Source organism: Phaeodactylum tricornutum, chromosome 8 (genome assembly GCF_000150955.2).
Source record: "Phaeodactylum tricornutum CCAP 1055/1 chromosome 8, whole genome shotgun sequence".
NCBI lineage: Eukaryota > Bacillariophyta > Bacillariophyceae > Surirellales > Neidiaceae > Phaeodactylum > Phaeodactylum tricornutum.
Genome location: NC_011676.1, coordinates 689888 through 701975, shown reverse-complemented (window position 1 = coordinate 701975; position 12088 = coordinate 689888). Strand labels below are relative to the sequence as shown.

Below are 12088 nucleotides of genomic sequence, written 5' to 3'. Positions count from 1 at the left end.
GAGAAAGGGGGACATTGAGCGGCATTCGCATTGAGGAAATCAACTAGTGTCAATAGAACTCCTGATCCCGATCCTCATTCGAATCCATCAAATCGAGGTAATCTTGACATATTCCGTTGTTTTAGTTACTTGAAAGACCTTCGCGACGTAAAGGCATGTCGTTGCTAACAAGAACTACGCGATCGTAGGGTCCCCAACGGAAGCGGCGTACGCAGCACGATCACTCATTGAGATTCCTCCGATTCCTACCGTTTTTTACGGGATCTCGGCTACTCCGACGCCGCATAGTCTACACAGCCGTATTCTGCACTACCGTGCGCTACTTTTGTACTCAAGACACTCACCATCTTGACACTGCTTCTTCTGCTTTTTGCTAATCGTCAAGCCGTGCAATTCTGTGTGTGGAGAGAACGAGCAGCAGCGAAAGATTCACCACGGCTTCACAGCGCGCGGCATTTCCGTCACGGTAGCGTTGTGTGTACTGGGTTATCAGTCAAGTAAATGGGTGGAAGCTGCGGCTCCTTTCACCCCGTAGGGTTTTCCGCACCCGGAGCTCGCGTCACAAGAGTCCGGGTTGTTCTAAATTGTGACGCGTGCCCGTCCAGCCATCACCTCGCTGCTTGCGTCTGTGACGGGAACGAATCGATCCATCACAGCGTGACCTCGGAAAATTCATATGAATAGCTGTTCCTTCTAGCTAGGAAACATGTCAAAATGGAATTTGAAAGACTTCCTTCTAGCTAGCTAGAGTAGCGCTTTGAATATGCAATAAACAATAACCCAACTCACTCCACCTGAAGCATGTCTACCCATTTTTACACGATTACACTCATGGTCAACACAAAACCAATCCCTCAGAAACGACAGCGAGGCGAAGTCTGGATGCAGTTCTTGATCTGCGCGGGGTCAGATAAATACGAGATATTTTGTCACCGCATTAGAAGCGAATCAAGTTGACAGTGTTTCGCGGCGCAACCTAATTAGACCGACTTTCCAGCATGCTTTCGCAATCCCTGCGATAACACTTTGCGGTGGAAGGAATGGATATCATGCCAGAAAAATTTCAGAGTGTTGCGTGTTTTCGTGCTGGTTTTGACGCTCTGTAACTGAATGAACTTTCGTAAAAGTAGGCACCGAGCATCGCGAGCGGGCAAGCCGTGAGAACATGATTTGCGTAAAATGCTGTAGGGCTTGAGTCCTCGGGGATTGTAAACTTGACATGATTGCGGGTAGCTTCTTAACAAAATCAACAAGGTGGAGGGATCAGCGAGATTTTCACATGCGTGACGGATCGGTAAACGGCCACTGACGTCGAGTGTCCGACACGACTCTGGCGCTAACTGAATCAAATTCCAAACCAGACTGGACGAAATATCGCGTCGTTGACAAGCAAGATGTAGCGGTGTTTCCATTCGATTGTTGGTGCAACATGCGGCTTGCACATTGGCTTGCAGTGTCACCAAGCCAGAATCGGAAGATGCCAGAGCGGTTGCCAGGTGTAGTGGTAAGCGTCCTTCCTTGTCTATTCGTGTCGTAGCCGCAGGATTCTGCTGTATTAAGAATTGAACTGACCTGCATTCTGGATCGTGGTAGAGTAGCTCGTGTAAAGAAGTTCGTTCAGAATGGAAGTCAATATACTCTACGGTCGACGGCCATGCTTCTGCGGCAGCTTGTAAGGTCGAAAGTGGGACGTTGCGAGTACGGCAAAGTTCGTAAAAGAGGCTTGGTCGGCACAGTAGGCTGCTGGAGCTCGTCAGATTGCACAGGCGAGACTCGATAGCGGCAAAGTCGGCTTGCAAGAGGAGTTCGGACAGATCCTTCTCCTTTTCTTGATCGACGCTTTTGATTGAAAGTGCTCGGTCAGTTGAAGCTCCCGCCAAGGCGTCGATTCCAGCTTTTCTAGTATCCCGTTTCATGATGGCTGTTTACTGCTAGGGATGGAGATGCGATACGAACGGTCCCTGAGACTATGAGAATACTGTGTTTGAAAAACAAAAGGTCGGTGGCACGCTTGCGAAGTTGTAGTACGTAATACACAGTTACGACCTCACACCATCAATCAAAATGTGAGCGATGCCATTACAGCCCAAAGGGATCCCATCCCGACTGCCTTCGGAAACCGAATTTTCGACGCTCGAAGAGGTATTGGCGACCAAAATTGTTTCCCCAAGTCATAATCAGCTTTTCGCGGTACTCATCTGGCAACGAAATCCTTCAGCTTTACTGTTAACTGTAAGTTGTCTTACGACTCACGACTCACGACCCAATGACCAACGTCGTTTTGTCTAGAATCGCCCCTGGTCTCTTCCGACTACGCCATGATGCGGATCGAAAATTCAAGAAATTCGGTACGACTTACCTTTACGTACTCAAAGTCAATGTGAATTTGTATGCACTTTTTCACAGATCTTGACAGTGAGTTCGCAAGTCCGACCAAGGAAAGACCGTATCGTGTCATTGATCTTGGGCGAGAATTATCGATACCATTTGTCAGCCTTCGTAGATTTCAGACTCGTGCTGTTGTGTTTGCCACTCAATCATTATCACTGTTTGCTCTTGCTTACAATTAGGCTGGTCATGACTTTTCAATCCGTAGTCTTGAAGGCAGCTCGAGCTAGATGCTTCTCTTCGCACTTACAGTTAGCGAGAGCTACTTCATCGTGCCGTTGTTCCTTGAGCACCTCGGCTTCCGACGATTTGGCCACACGGCATGCCGTCGCTCCGCTGCACGCTCCCGTCACGGCTCTTACCGAAGACGAAAGCATGATTCGCGACGTGGCACGCCAATGGGCGAACGATGGGCTCCGTCCGGTGGTCCGGAAAATGGATAGGGAAGGATCTCTCGATCCAGATATTCTCTCTAGTTTGTTTGCACAAGGATTCATGGGCATGGAAATACCACCCGAGCACGGGGGAAGTGGTCTTTCGTTTACGTCCGCATGCTTGGTCGTAGAAGAAATATCACGGGTCGATCCGTCCGTTGCCATCTTGGTGGACATTCACAACACGCTCACGAACAATGCGATTCGGTTTTGGGGATCCGAATCTTTGCGCAATACGTGGCTGCCGCGACTCGCAACGGACACGGTAAGCTCCTTCTGTCTAAGCGAGGCAGAAAGTGGGAGTGACGCATTCGCCCTGAAAACAACTGCGATACCAACGTCTTCTTCGGAATACGTTTTGAACGGCACAAAATTGTGGATTTCCAATGCTGCCCAGGCCGGTGTCTTTCTTGTCTTTGCCAATGCCAATCCAGCTGCTGGCTACAAAGGTATAACAGCTTTCATGGTGGATGCGAAAACGGAAGGAATAAGCGTTGGGCCGCCCGAATCTAAGCTAGGTTTGCGTGCGTCGTCCACCTGTCCGATTACTTTTGACGACGTCAAAGTTACTACGGATGATATATTGGGCCAAGTCGGAATGGGTTACAAGTACTGTATCAATATATTAAACGAAGGCCGCATTGGTATCGCATGTCAGCAAATTGGAATTGCCAAAGGATGTTTGGATATTGTCATGCCATATTTGAAAGAGCGGCAACAGTTTGGTAGAGCAATTGCCGATTTTCAAGGCGTCCAATTTCAAGTTGCCATGGCCGCGACGGAACTACACGCCGCCGAAGTCATGACATACAACGCGTGTCGTTTGAAGGAGGCAAATTTACCGTTTGTCAAGGAGGCAAGTATGGCCAAACTCTACTCGAGCAAAGTGTCTGAGAAGGTTGCAAGCTTGACCATTGAACTTTTGGGTGGCATTGGTTTTACACAAGATTTGTTGGCCGAAAAGTTTTATCGCGATTGCAAAGTTGGTTCGATTTATGAAGGCACTTCCAATATGCAGTTGCAAACCATTGCCAAACTCTTGTTTGCCGATTTCAAGTAGATTGATCGAGGCGGATGCAGGAGTAATTACTATTCAATTGTAGATTAAAATTAGACCACAAGCGACAATAGAAGAATAAGAAGTTGCGAAGCGCAAAATTCTGTTGTCGATAGGTTGGTCGAAGCTTGCATAAAACCTTAAGTAGGAAAAATCCGGCGCAGATGACAGCAAACATATAGAGACTATCATTTTGCAGCTCATAGGGTTTCTTGTGAAAACCAAATCGCAATTTTGTATCGCAGTTCAACAAAATCTAACGCTAACAATCGGAGGACAATCATGAACATCAATTTGGGATTGGGAATCGCAAAATCTAGCAAGGGTACGATTTCTACTGGGTTGAATAAGCGTGGAGGCAGTGGTACCAAAGGAAACGTGTTTGACAACGACACCGATGAGGAGGTGGACGACCCGGTTTCGCAGTCCGATATTGATAGTCGTCCCGCGACCTCTTCACGAAATGCAGTCAATCAAGCCTTGCGCAAGGAGCAAGAAGTTTTACGCAAACGTGCCCAAAGCGCGATGGCTGAGGCCGACGCTGCAACCTATGATTACGACGCGGTATACGACAGTCTACATCCCTCCTTCACAGCCAAGGCAAACATGGATGCCCCGGCCAACAACAAGAAATCACGATACATTCAGGATATGTTGCAAACTGCACAAGTACGAGCGCAGGAACGTGATATCATCAAGGAACGTCAGATCGCCAAAGAACAAGCCGCGGAAGAAGAAGCCAACATCGAATTTCGTGGTAAAGATAAATTTGTCACGTCGGCATATCGAAGGGAACTCCAATCACGTAAAGATTGGCAAGTCAGTCAGTTAAAGGAAGAAGAGAAAGAAGCCGCTAATGATGTGACCAAACGGGAGCATGGAATGGCAAACTTTTATGGAAATTTTGCCCGCAATGTAGCTGTTGGCGGCAGCACAGCACCAGAAAGTGTAGAAAGTGATTTGCCAGACACTCGAAGCGAAAAAACAACGAATGTCGCGGGCGAGTCTGCTTCGAAGTTGAATTTCATGGACGGCTTCGAATGTCCCGCCGACGATGCTAAAAGCGGCAAATCCGATTCTACTGGCAAGGATGTCGATTCATATCGCGAAGCAGGACAACCATCTGAACAAGCGACACTCTCGAGGCGCGAGCAACGAGAGCGAAAAGTTTCTGAAGCCAGGACACGCTACTTTCAACGCAAAGGTATATCCGCCGTGTAGCGCAACATCGGGTTTGACAATAGTGTTTTATAGTGTTTGTACGGTCGAACTGTAAGAACGCCGTCATTCAGTGGGAAAGGAAGGGAAATGGGGCGAGAGGGCTCGACTCTGGTAGATTTCGATAATTTTTAGAATGTCGTCCCGTCCGCCGGCTGACGAAGTCTACGATTGGCGTCGGAACACATCTCCATCCTAATCGACTGCAAGACCTGCTCAATGCCCATGTTGCGATTCCAATTGCGCATGGCGGGCAGTTTCTTGTCGCTCACGACACCCGTCTTGCTATCCACGCAGTTCATATTGATTTTGCTGACGAAGCGAATGTTCGGTGGGGAGGCGGGGTAAATGTCGGGACAGTGAATGCGCACTTCATAGAATCGGTCCGCATATTGTGTCTGTGAACAAGGAACACGCGTCGAAAGAGGTGAGCTACACAACTCAATTTGAAAGTATATCGCCAAACGTTGACTATGTCTCAACCGGTAGCCGGAAAGGATTTTGAAAGTCCTCTGACACGTACCCCCGGAGGCCCCAGAATCCCACCATTCCAGTCCGACAGGAACGTGTCGGAAGTATCGACCAAACCAAAGGAAATGGCCATGTCACCGTGGCCCTTCTCCGATCTTTCCAGCTCCTCCAGCAGCTTGAAGTTGCGAGGGACGATGACGACTTCACCGGCCGGTGTTTTCTTCATTTTGCTGATCAATGCTGTTGGGTTCCTAATAAAATCTGCGTCCGACAGCAAAGACTACCACGAAGACTGCCTTTTAATCGCGACACGACGCACGGCAACGAAGTATCACTATCAGTATCATGCCTCTTGAAGGCTCTAATCGTTTTTTTTTTATTCTTTCCCGCTCGTTTTGTCGTTTGGCACGATGACCAAGCAGCCCCGGATCTACCTATAGCTCATCTTGGTAGGACGCTCACCTGATATAAAAACAATATTGGTTGTCTTAACAGTCTTTGATTGGGCTAAAAAAGCCTTTTGGTTACGTACGACAGGTGGAACCAATGAACGGTTTTACAATTCCCGGTTCTATTGGATTCCGTTCAGACTGCCCACACTTTCACAAACGGGATTGTTGGCCATTCCAATCAACTGCATTCACTGTCATTCATGTGACCGTGTCTGGAACGGGAGCTCTCATCGGATACTGACTGTGTTATACTGTCATTTGTAGGGAAATACAACAACTGGTATGGTCCACGAATATCAGAAAGATGACGAAAGCAGCGTGAATAGTGCTGACGAAGCCTTGTTCGAAATGCTAGGTATATTGCCGTCGTTGGCGATCGGTAATGGCGTCCCAGACGAAGAGGACGACGAAAACTCAATGAATGACAAGGGCGGTGCGCAAGCGCTCTCACTCGATCGGTTCGTCCAGCGGAAGGACGACAATTGGATAAGGAAAGTCCTGGCTAACAGCGACAACATAAATTTACGGCGACAATACGAAACCACTTCGGTCTGTGTATTTCCAGAGGCTCTCCGTATTCCGGCCATCGAAATGAGGCGTCTCGCAGACGAGTTGGTATGGGGTGGACATATCTATCCGTCCGACAAGACCTACGAGACGCTTCGAATATCGAAAGATGGCTCAATAGAGGAACGAAGGGCTTTGACGAGAATAGAAAATTTCGTAAATTACCATTCTGGTTGGAACGCGCTGTGCAACGACTACTTGCGTCGACTGGTATCGTTGGCCTTGGGTCAACCCATGGTCTTGTACAAAGAAAAGCTCAACCTGAAACCTCCCGGTGGAAGTGGATTCGCGCCCCACCTTGATACTCCCTCGCTCCGTGTGGCGCTGGGAGACAGAGGACCTCGTGAGTTTTGCACCGTTATGGTAGCGATCGACAACATGACGACCCGGAATGGATGCTTACGAATCGCCAAGGGTGTTTGGAGCGAAGACCATCATGTCAACACGGTACAACCCAAAGCAGAAGGTAACCCAGATGCGGACGGACGAGCTGGAGCCGTTCTTCCTGAGCTAGTGGATCAACTTCAGTTTGAAGATTTAGTGTGTGTTGGCGGGACGATTGTCGCGTTCAACGGCTGGGCGCCGCATCGATCGAAAACCAATCTATCCAGCTTTGCCAGGCGTGCTGTGTTTTTGACCTACACGTTGGCTGCCGAAGGGGACTTTCACGATGCGTACTACCAAGAAATGGAGCATTTGCGCAACAAGTGGCGCGACAAAGTGGGACTGCCAACGCAAATCAGCAACGATGAACTAATGGAACTGAATGCGCTGAGCACTGTTCCGAGGACATAGTTTTTCCTATGGAAGTTTTTAAAAGGCCGAGGCCTAAAATTGTCCAATTCAATGTTGATAAATATTTCTTATACTCTAGGCCGAACCAGTGGATGTCCTTGAATTCGGCTTTCTATTCTTTCCCTTCTTACTGTCTTCAAACTTGCATACACGAGCGTTGCCGTGTTGATCCAAAATGTTGAGCCAGTCCTCTTGACGAGGATCTAAGCGATCGTTTGAACTCTTTACCTCCACCATCATGCATTCCGCCTTTATGTTGCGGCCATTGCAGCAGAGCTCGAGCCTCTCGGGCACGTCAGCAAGCGATGGAATTTTCACCGGCAGACGATTGCTACTCGGCTGCCTGCGTTTAGCTTTGGATCGACTGTGGCCTCCAGAGTCTCCAACTTTGCCGCATCCCAGAAATTCGTCATCCTTATCGGCCAGCATAGCCAATGCTTGTTGAAGATGCTCCGCGTCCTGTTTCGTTGCATCGAAGGCCTCACCAATCCAATGCCCAAGATCAACGTGGCCCAACGTACTGTCGTCGTAGGTTGCGCGTAAAAGAAGGCAATCGGGGAGTCCCCCACTATAATGCCGATAATCAAAAAAGAAGCATCGAAAAGCTGCGGCCAGTAATTTTCCACCGCATGCCGCAGCAATGAAAGATAGGGTTCGAAGCTGCATTAAATCTCTCAGAAGAGAAGGGTCTTTACGTCGACGATCTTGCATATATTCCACGCGCGCCATTGTTGAGTCGTATACAAGATCAGCGAGTTCTTGATCACTCAAAGATGCCATACTGTCCAAAAAGCACTCGATACGATATCGGCGCCTGGCAAAAAAACTCCTAGATGGTTCAGCAGCATCTCTACCTGGTGAGGAATTCAATTCGTATCCCACATGGAGGTCAAAGGGAGCTCCCTGGTATGGCGACAAGTGAACAGTTGCTAATTCTGTTTTGTCCGAAGCGGAGCAAGCCAAAACAGAGCATCCCCAATCCATTCCAAGGACAGATCCAGCGGAAAGCAACCGAAACAAAGCTCTCAAGTGTCCGCCCTCGTCGTGGTAACCAAACCAGCCTCCTCTAGTAGATGTTGTCTCGCAACTTGCCGATAATCGGTCGGTCTTGTAATACTCCATTGCAAGTTCTTCAACATTGAGCGAAGCGGACAGCCCTGCTGAATCATTTTCATCCTCATGGCCCACAAAAAAGCATCTCGAGCCAACGCTCTTCTCACCGCTTGGGACTGCATTCGCTACGGCAAGATCAGTCGTGGGTGTCCAGTCTGAATATTTCAAGTGATCAACCGCGACCATCGACTCTTTGCAACTATTGCAGTACCGAAGTCCAAGAACTTCGGATTCCAAGCAGGTGAGGGACTCCATAGTTTTTGACAAAGGCCTTTGTAAGCGTTTAGCAAGCCCTCTGATGGCAGCAAAGCCAATCGAACCCAATGGGGCAACACGTTTTACAGCTGCGACACAGAACTCCGTCAACCATGATTTGTCGATTGGCGGAGGCTTCATATTTTCTTTGACTTGCTTCTCTTTCGCTCTCTTTCGAAGTATGTGGTTCAAATCGATGATAATTCTGTCGAATGCTTTACCCCTGGCTCGCCGCGAAAGCAACAATGGTGACAAGCGCGTAGCTTGGTCAACTCTTGGTACAGAGAAGGCGTCAGGCCCAGAAGCTTTTTCAGAAACGCGCCCGAACAGAAGTACTTCCAAAAATCGAACGGAAAGTACATACAGTCCTCTACGCTCAAAAATCGGGATGACGTCCCATAAAATATACGCCAAGCAACCTTCCCACCACAAGTGGCGCAGCCAAGGACGATCAGAAAGCTTTAAGTATTCCTCATCAGGAATTGTTTCGTTGCGAAGCTTAAGTACCTCAAATGCTAGCATTGCTATACAACCTAGAACTGATTCACATTCTGTTTCGAAAGACGACGAAAGACTTTCTATGTCCCGTTCCATGGTGTTTATCAATGAGTGCTTCTGCTGAGAACCTACACTCATGCAAGACAAAATATCGACCAAAAGCGCCTGTCTGCCTGAGCCTGTCAGCACGCTAAGACTGTCGACGCTATCATTGTTGGACGCGTGCACTGCGGTCCTTTCTGGTCGACGTTTCTCATAGCGCAACATTTCATTCAGCTCCAATAGATAGTCAGCATGCGCTCTAAGCTCTGCACAGACCTCCCAAGCCTTAAAATGCGAGATGCTAGCAAACACATTTCTTTTGCTTGTGTCATCAAGGGTACCCTGAGATATTGGCAAAGGAGCAAACGCGTCCATGAGACAGAAAGAAGCTAAACCAAATCGATAGGCGAGTCCTGGATAGACAATACTATTCCACGTATGTAGTCCTGGGATTGGTATCATTCGAGCAAAAGGAGTCTGAGCATCGGTGTCAACAAGACTCTTCCAACCGTTGTACCCATCGCTTCTCATTTCACCGGGACCTGATGTTGCACAAAGATACAATCGAACGGCCCGCCGAAGAGTTCGTGTCGGTTCCTCACGCGGCCGGAAGCAGAACCCGTCCGAACCCTTTATGGAGAGTAATTTCTGTACCAGGTCATTCACAGCTGATTGTAGCTTCTCCTTGAATTTAGCAAAGACATGTTGCGGCAAATATTCCGCCTTTGTACAAGCCATGATAGATGATTGGTAAAGCTTCTCGAGTACAATGGTCCTAACATGTCGACGTACTGGCAATAGCGAATTTGCTGAAACTTCTTTCGCAGAGCTTGTAGATGCCATTGATCGTTGCGTGCTCATTTGTTTCCATATTTCGTTGGCATCCTGTCGTACCCCCGTATGCTCTTTCTTGCTTAGTCGCTTCTTGCCGCCACCAAGCTTGCTCAGTACTTTTAGACGTTCATCGGCATTGAGGACGCCAACACCAACTGTCCTACCACATTCTTCCTCATCGTTGAATGACCGTATAAGACCGTTGCGAAGGAGCAGCACGACATCTGAAAGAAGTTTCTGGATCGCATCGGTGTGCTTTTGAAAAAGTATTTCGTCAACAGTGTCACACTTGCGGCTTTTTGATATCTTGGCTCCTCGAGAGCGATTAAAAAAATTCTCCTTGGCTGCAATCTCCGTTTCTGCAGCTGAGTCATTTCCGTCAAGCGCGGAGCCAAGTCGCTGTTTTGGAGCATAATATTTGGCAAACATGTCATCCAAGCGAAACCAAGGACCTTTTCGATAAAACAACCGACAATAAAGATACAGCGCTCGACATTGGTCGTCATCTTCCGGTGGCGCATCGCTGGCTTTTGATGCGCCTTCGGACGGCTGGATTGTCGTCCGTGCTTTTAAGATGGCACCGTTACTTCTTGTTTCCTTACGACAAATTTCACATTTGCAAGGGGAGTTGGATGTCTGTCTAGGAATCGGCCGAAAGCGTCTAGCCAGCGCTGTAATAGATCTGAGATCGTCCCCATTTTCCCATCGAAATAAAGGCTGCCTACTTTTTCCCACCCTCCAACGTAAGTCGTTCTGAATTGTATGGCAAATTTCGGCCAAATTCTGGAGATACGCGGAGTTCCATAAAGAGTATTCTGTAGCGAACGCATCGATTGGCGTGACAGTCTCTTCCTCGCCCAAAGCCGGGCCATTGTCATTGATAAGAGCAGTTTCGTCCATTAGGCCGTTTTGAGAAATCAAAGAAGAAGATGAGCGCAAAGTTTTGATTTCAGCCAGCGTGAAGTTTTCGTCCAGCGTCTCAACATCGAGTGCTGATGGCTGACTACTATCGGAAGGGCAAAGACACGGCGGGTCTAGAAGACTGAGCGCAATCGGCAAGGATCGTGGAGAAATGTATTGTGGTTCCTTTGCAGGGTCAGTGGAATCTTTAACAGTCACCTCATTGTGCGCTACTTCAATTGCTGTTGCACTTGTGCAAGAAGTACGAATCGAGAGTATCGCATCGTTTGGGATTTTCGCTTCCGTAGTAGCGCGACGGATCGACGATTTCAGAAGGAGTAAATTCTCTACTCCATGGGAATAGGTTCTGGAAATGTTGCTTTGTAGTTCATCGTGAGCGCACATCGATGGGTTGGCATCAGGTTTTGGCTTGGTAACCTTTTCAATTTTCCCACGCTTCTTGTTTGGTGACGAAAAGCTGCATGAAGCGGGTTCGATAGGCGGTCGCCGACTTCGCGGCGTCAAAGAATACTGCACTTGATTCTCCGGTACCCAGTCCGTTTCTAGAGTGGATGCCCACTTGACGAACGCGCCTTTCGAGCCAGTCTTGAGGAGAAATGCTGCATGCTCTGTTTTTCCTACGGTCACCCATACAAGCGGCGAAGAAGCCAATGCCTCTATTGAAGCCATTACTCCTTCCCTTGAACACTGCTTACATTAATGCATCGTTGTGGGACGTGCGCACACAGAGCGCGTGAGGAAGCACTAGATAGAATGGGTCGATGGATAGTTGATGTTCGGTATGAATTTAGGAAAGCTTCCGTATCGTTTTTGTCCAACGATGTGCCGTGGACACTCAAGACCCCTCCCCTTGTCAAGGAAATCCCTCCAAACGTGTGTTGATAAGTATTGCCAAGACTGCCAGTCGCTGCATCACAGATGCTTACTGTGAACTACATATGTTACTTCCCATTCCTCTAGTTTGAAATGCCCCCCAATGATTGTGGCTCGTTCCTTTGTTGTTTTTATTAATGCTATCGACGAGGTACATTTCTCTATTGCTC

The 12088-nt window shown here is 48.3% G+C and overlaps 6 protein-coding genes across 6 annotated transcripts; 3 read left to right on the top strand and 3 right to left on the bottom strand.

Moving 5' to 3' along the window:
* Window positions 1–717: 717 nt before the first annotated feature.
* Window positions 718–2050, bottom strand: PHATRDRAFT_45931 (predicted protein). The gene has a single exon (XM_002180063.1). The coding sequence runs from the start codon at window positions 1914–1916 to the stop codon at window positions 981–983; it is 936 nt and encodes a 311-aa protein (XP_002180099.1). The 5' UTR covers window positions 1917–2050; the 3' UTR covers window positions 718–980.
* A 367-nt stretch (window positions 2051–2417) lies between these two features.
* PHATRDRAFT_20310 (predicted protein) lies at window positions 2418–3882 on the top strand (the record flags this gene model as incomplete). Its single annotated transcript, XM_002180260.1, has 1 exon — window positions 2418–3882. The coding sequence occupies exon 1, from the start codon at window positions 2578–2580 to the stop codon at window positions 3880–3882; it is 1305 nt and encodes a 434-aa protein (XP_002180296.1). The 5' UTR covers window positions 2418–2577.
* Window positions 3883–4161: 279 nt separating this feature from the next.
* PHATRDRAFT_35763 (predicted protein) lies at window positions 4162–5100 on the top strand (the record flags this gene model as incomplete). Its single annotated transcript, XM_002180259.1, has 1 exon — window positions 4162–5100. One exon carries the CDS (start codon window positions 4162–4164, stop codon window positions 5098–5100), a length of 939 nt encoding a protein of 312 aa, XP_002180295.1.
* Window positions 5086–5794, bottom strand: PHATRDRAFT_20308 (predicted protein; the record flags this gene model as incomplete). The annotated part of the gene is made up of 2 exons (XM_002180062.1): window positions 5086–5495; window positions 5615–5794. 2 exons carry the CDS (start codon window positions 5792–5794, stop codon window positions 5229–5231), a joined length of 447 nt encoding a protein of 148 aa, XP_002180098.1. The 3' UTR covers window positions 5086–5228.
* Window positions 5795–6227: 433 nt separating this feature from the next.
* Window positions 6228–7382, top strand: PHATRDRAFT_45928 (predicted protein; the record flags this gene model as incomplete). The annotated part of the gene is made up of 1 exon (XM_002180258.1): window positions 6228–7382. Exon 1 carries the CDS (start codon window positions 6303–6305, stop codon window positions 7380–7382), a length of 1080 nt encoding a protein of 359 aa, XP_002180294.1. The 5' UTR covers window positions 6228–6302.
* A 75-nt stretch (window positions 7383–7457) lies between these two features.
* Window positions 7458–11714, bottom strand: PHATRDRAFT_45927 (predicted protein; the record flags this gene model as incomplete). The annotated part of the gene is made up of 1 exon (XM_002180061.1): window positions 7458–11714. The coding sequence occupies one exon, from the start codon at window positions 11712–11714 to the stop codon at window positions 7458–7460; it is 4257 nt and encodes a 1418-aa protein (XP_002180097.1).
* Window positions 11715–12088: the final 374 nt, after the last annotated feature.

Bases quoted from the DNA above. Each gene is read 5' to 3' on its own strand.
- PHATRDRAFT_45931 (XM_002180063.1), bottom strand. From the start codon at position 1,916: ATGAAACGGGATACTAGAAAAGCTGGAATCGACGCCTTGGCGGGAGCT.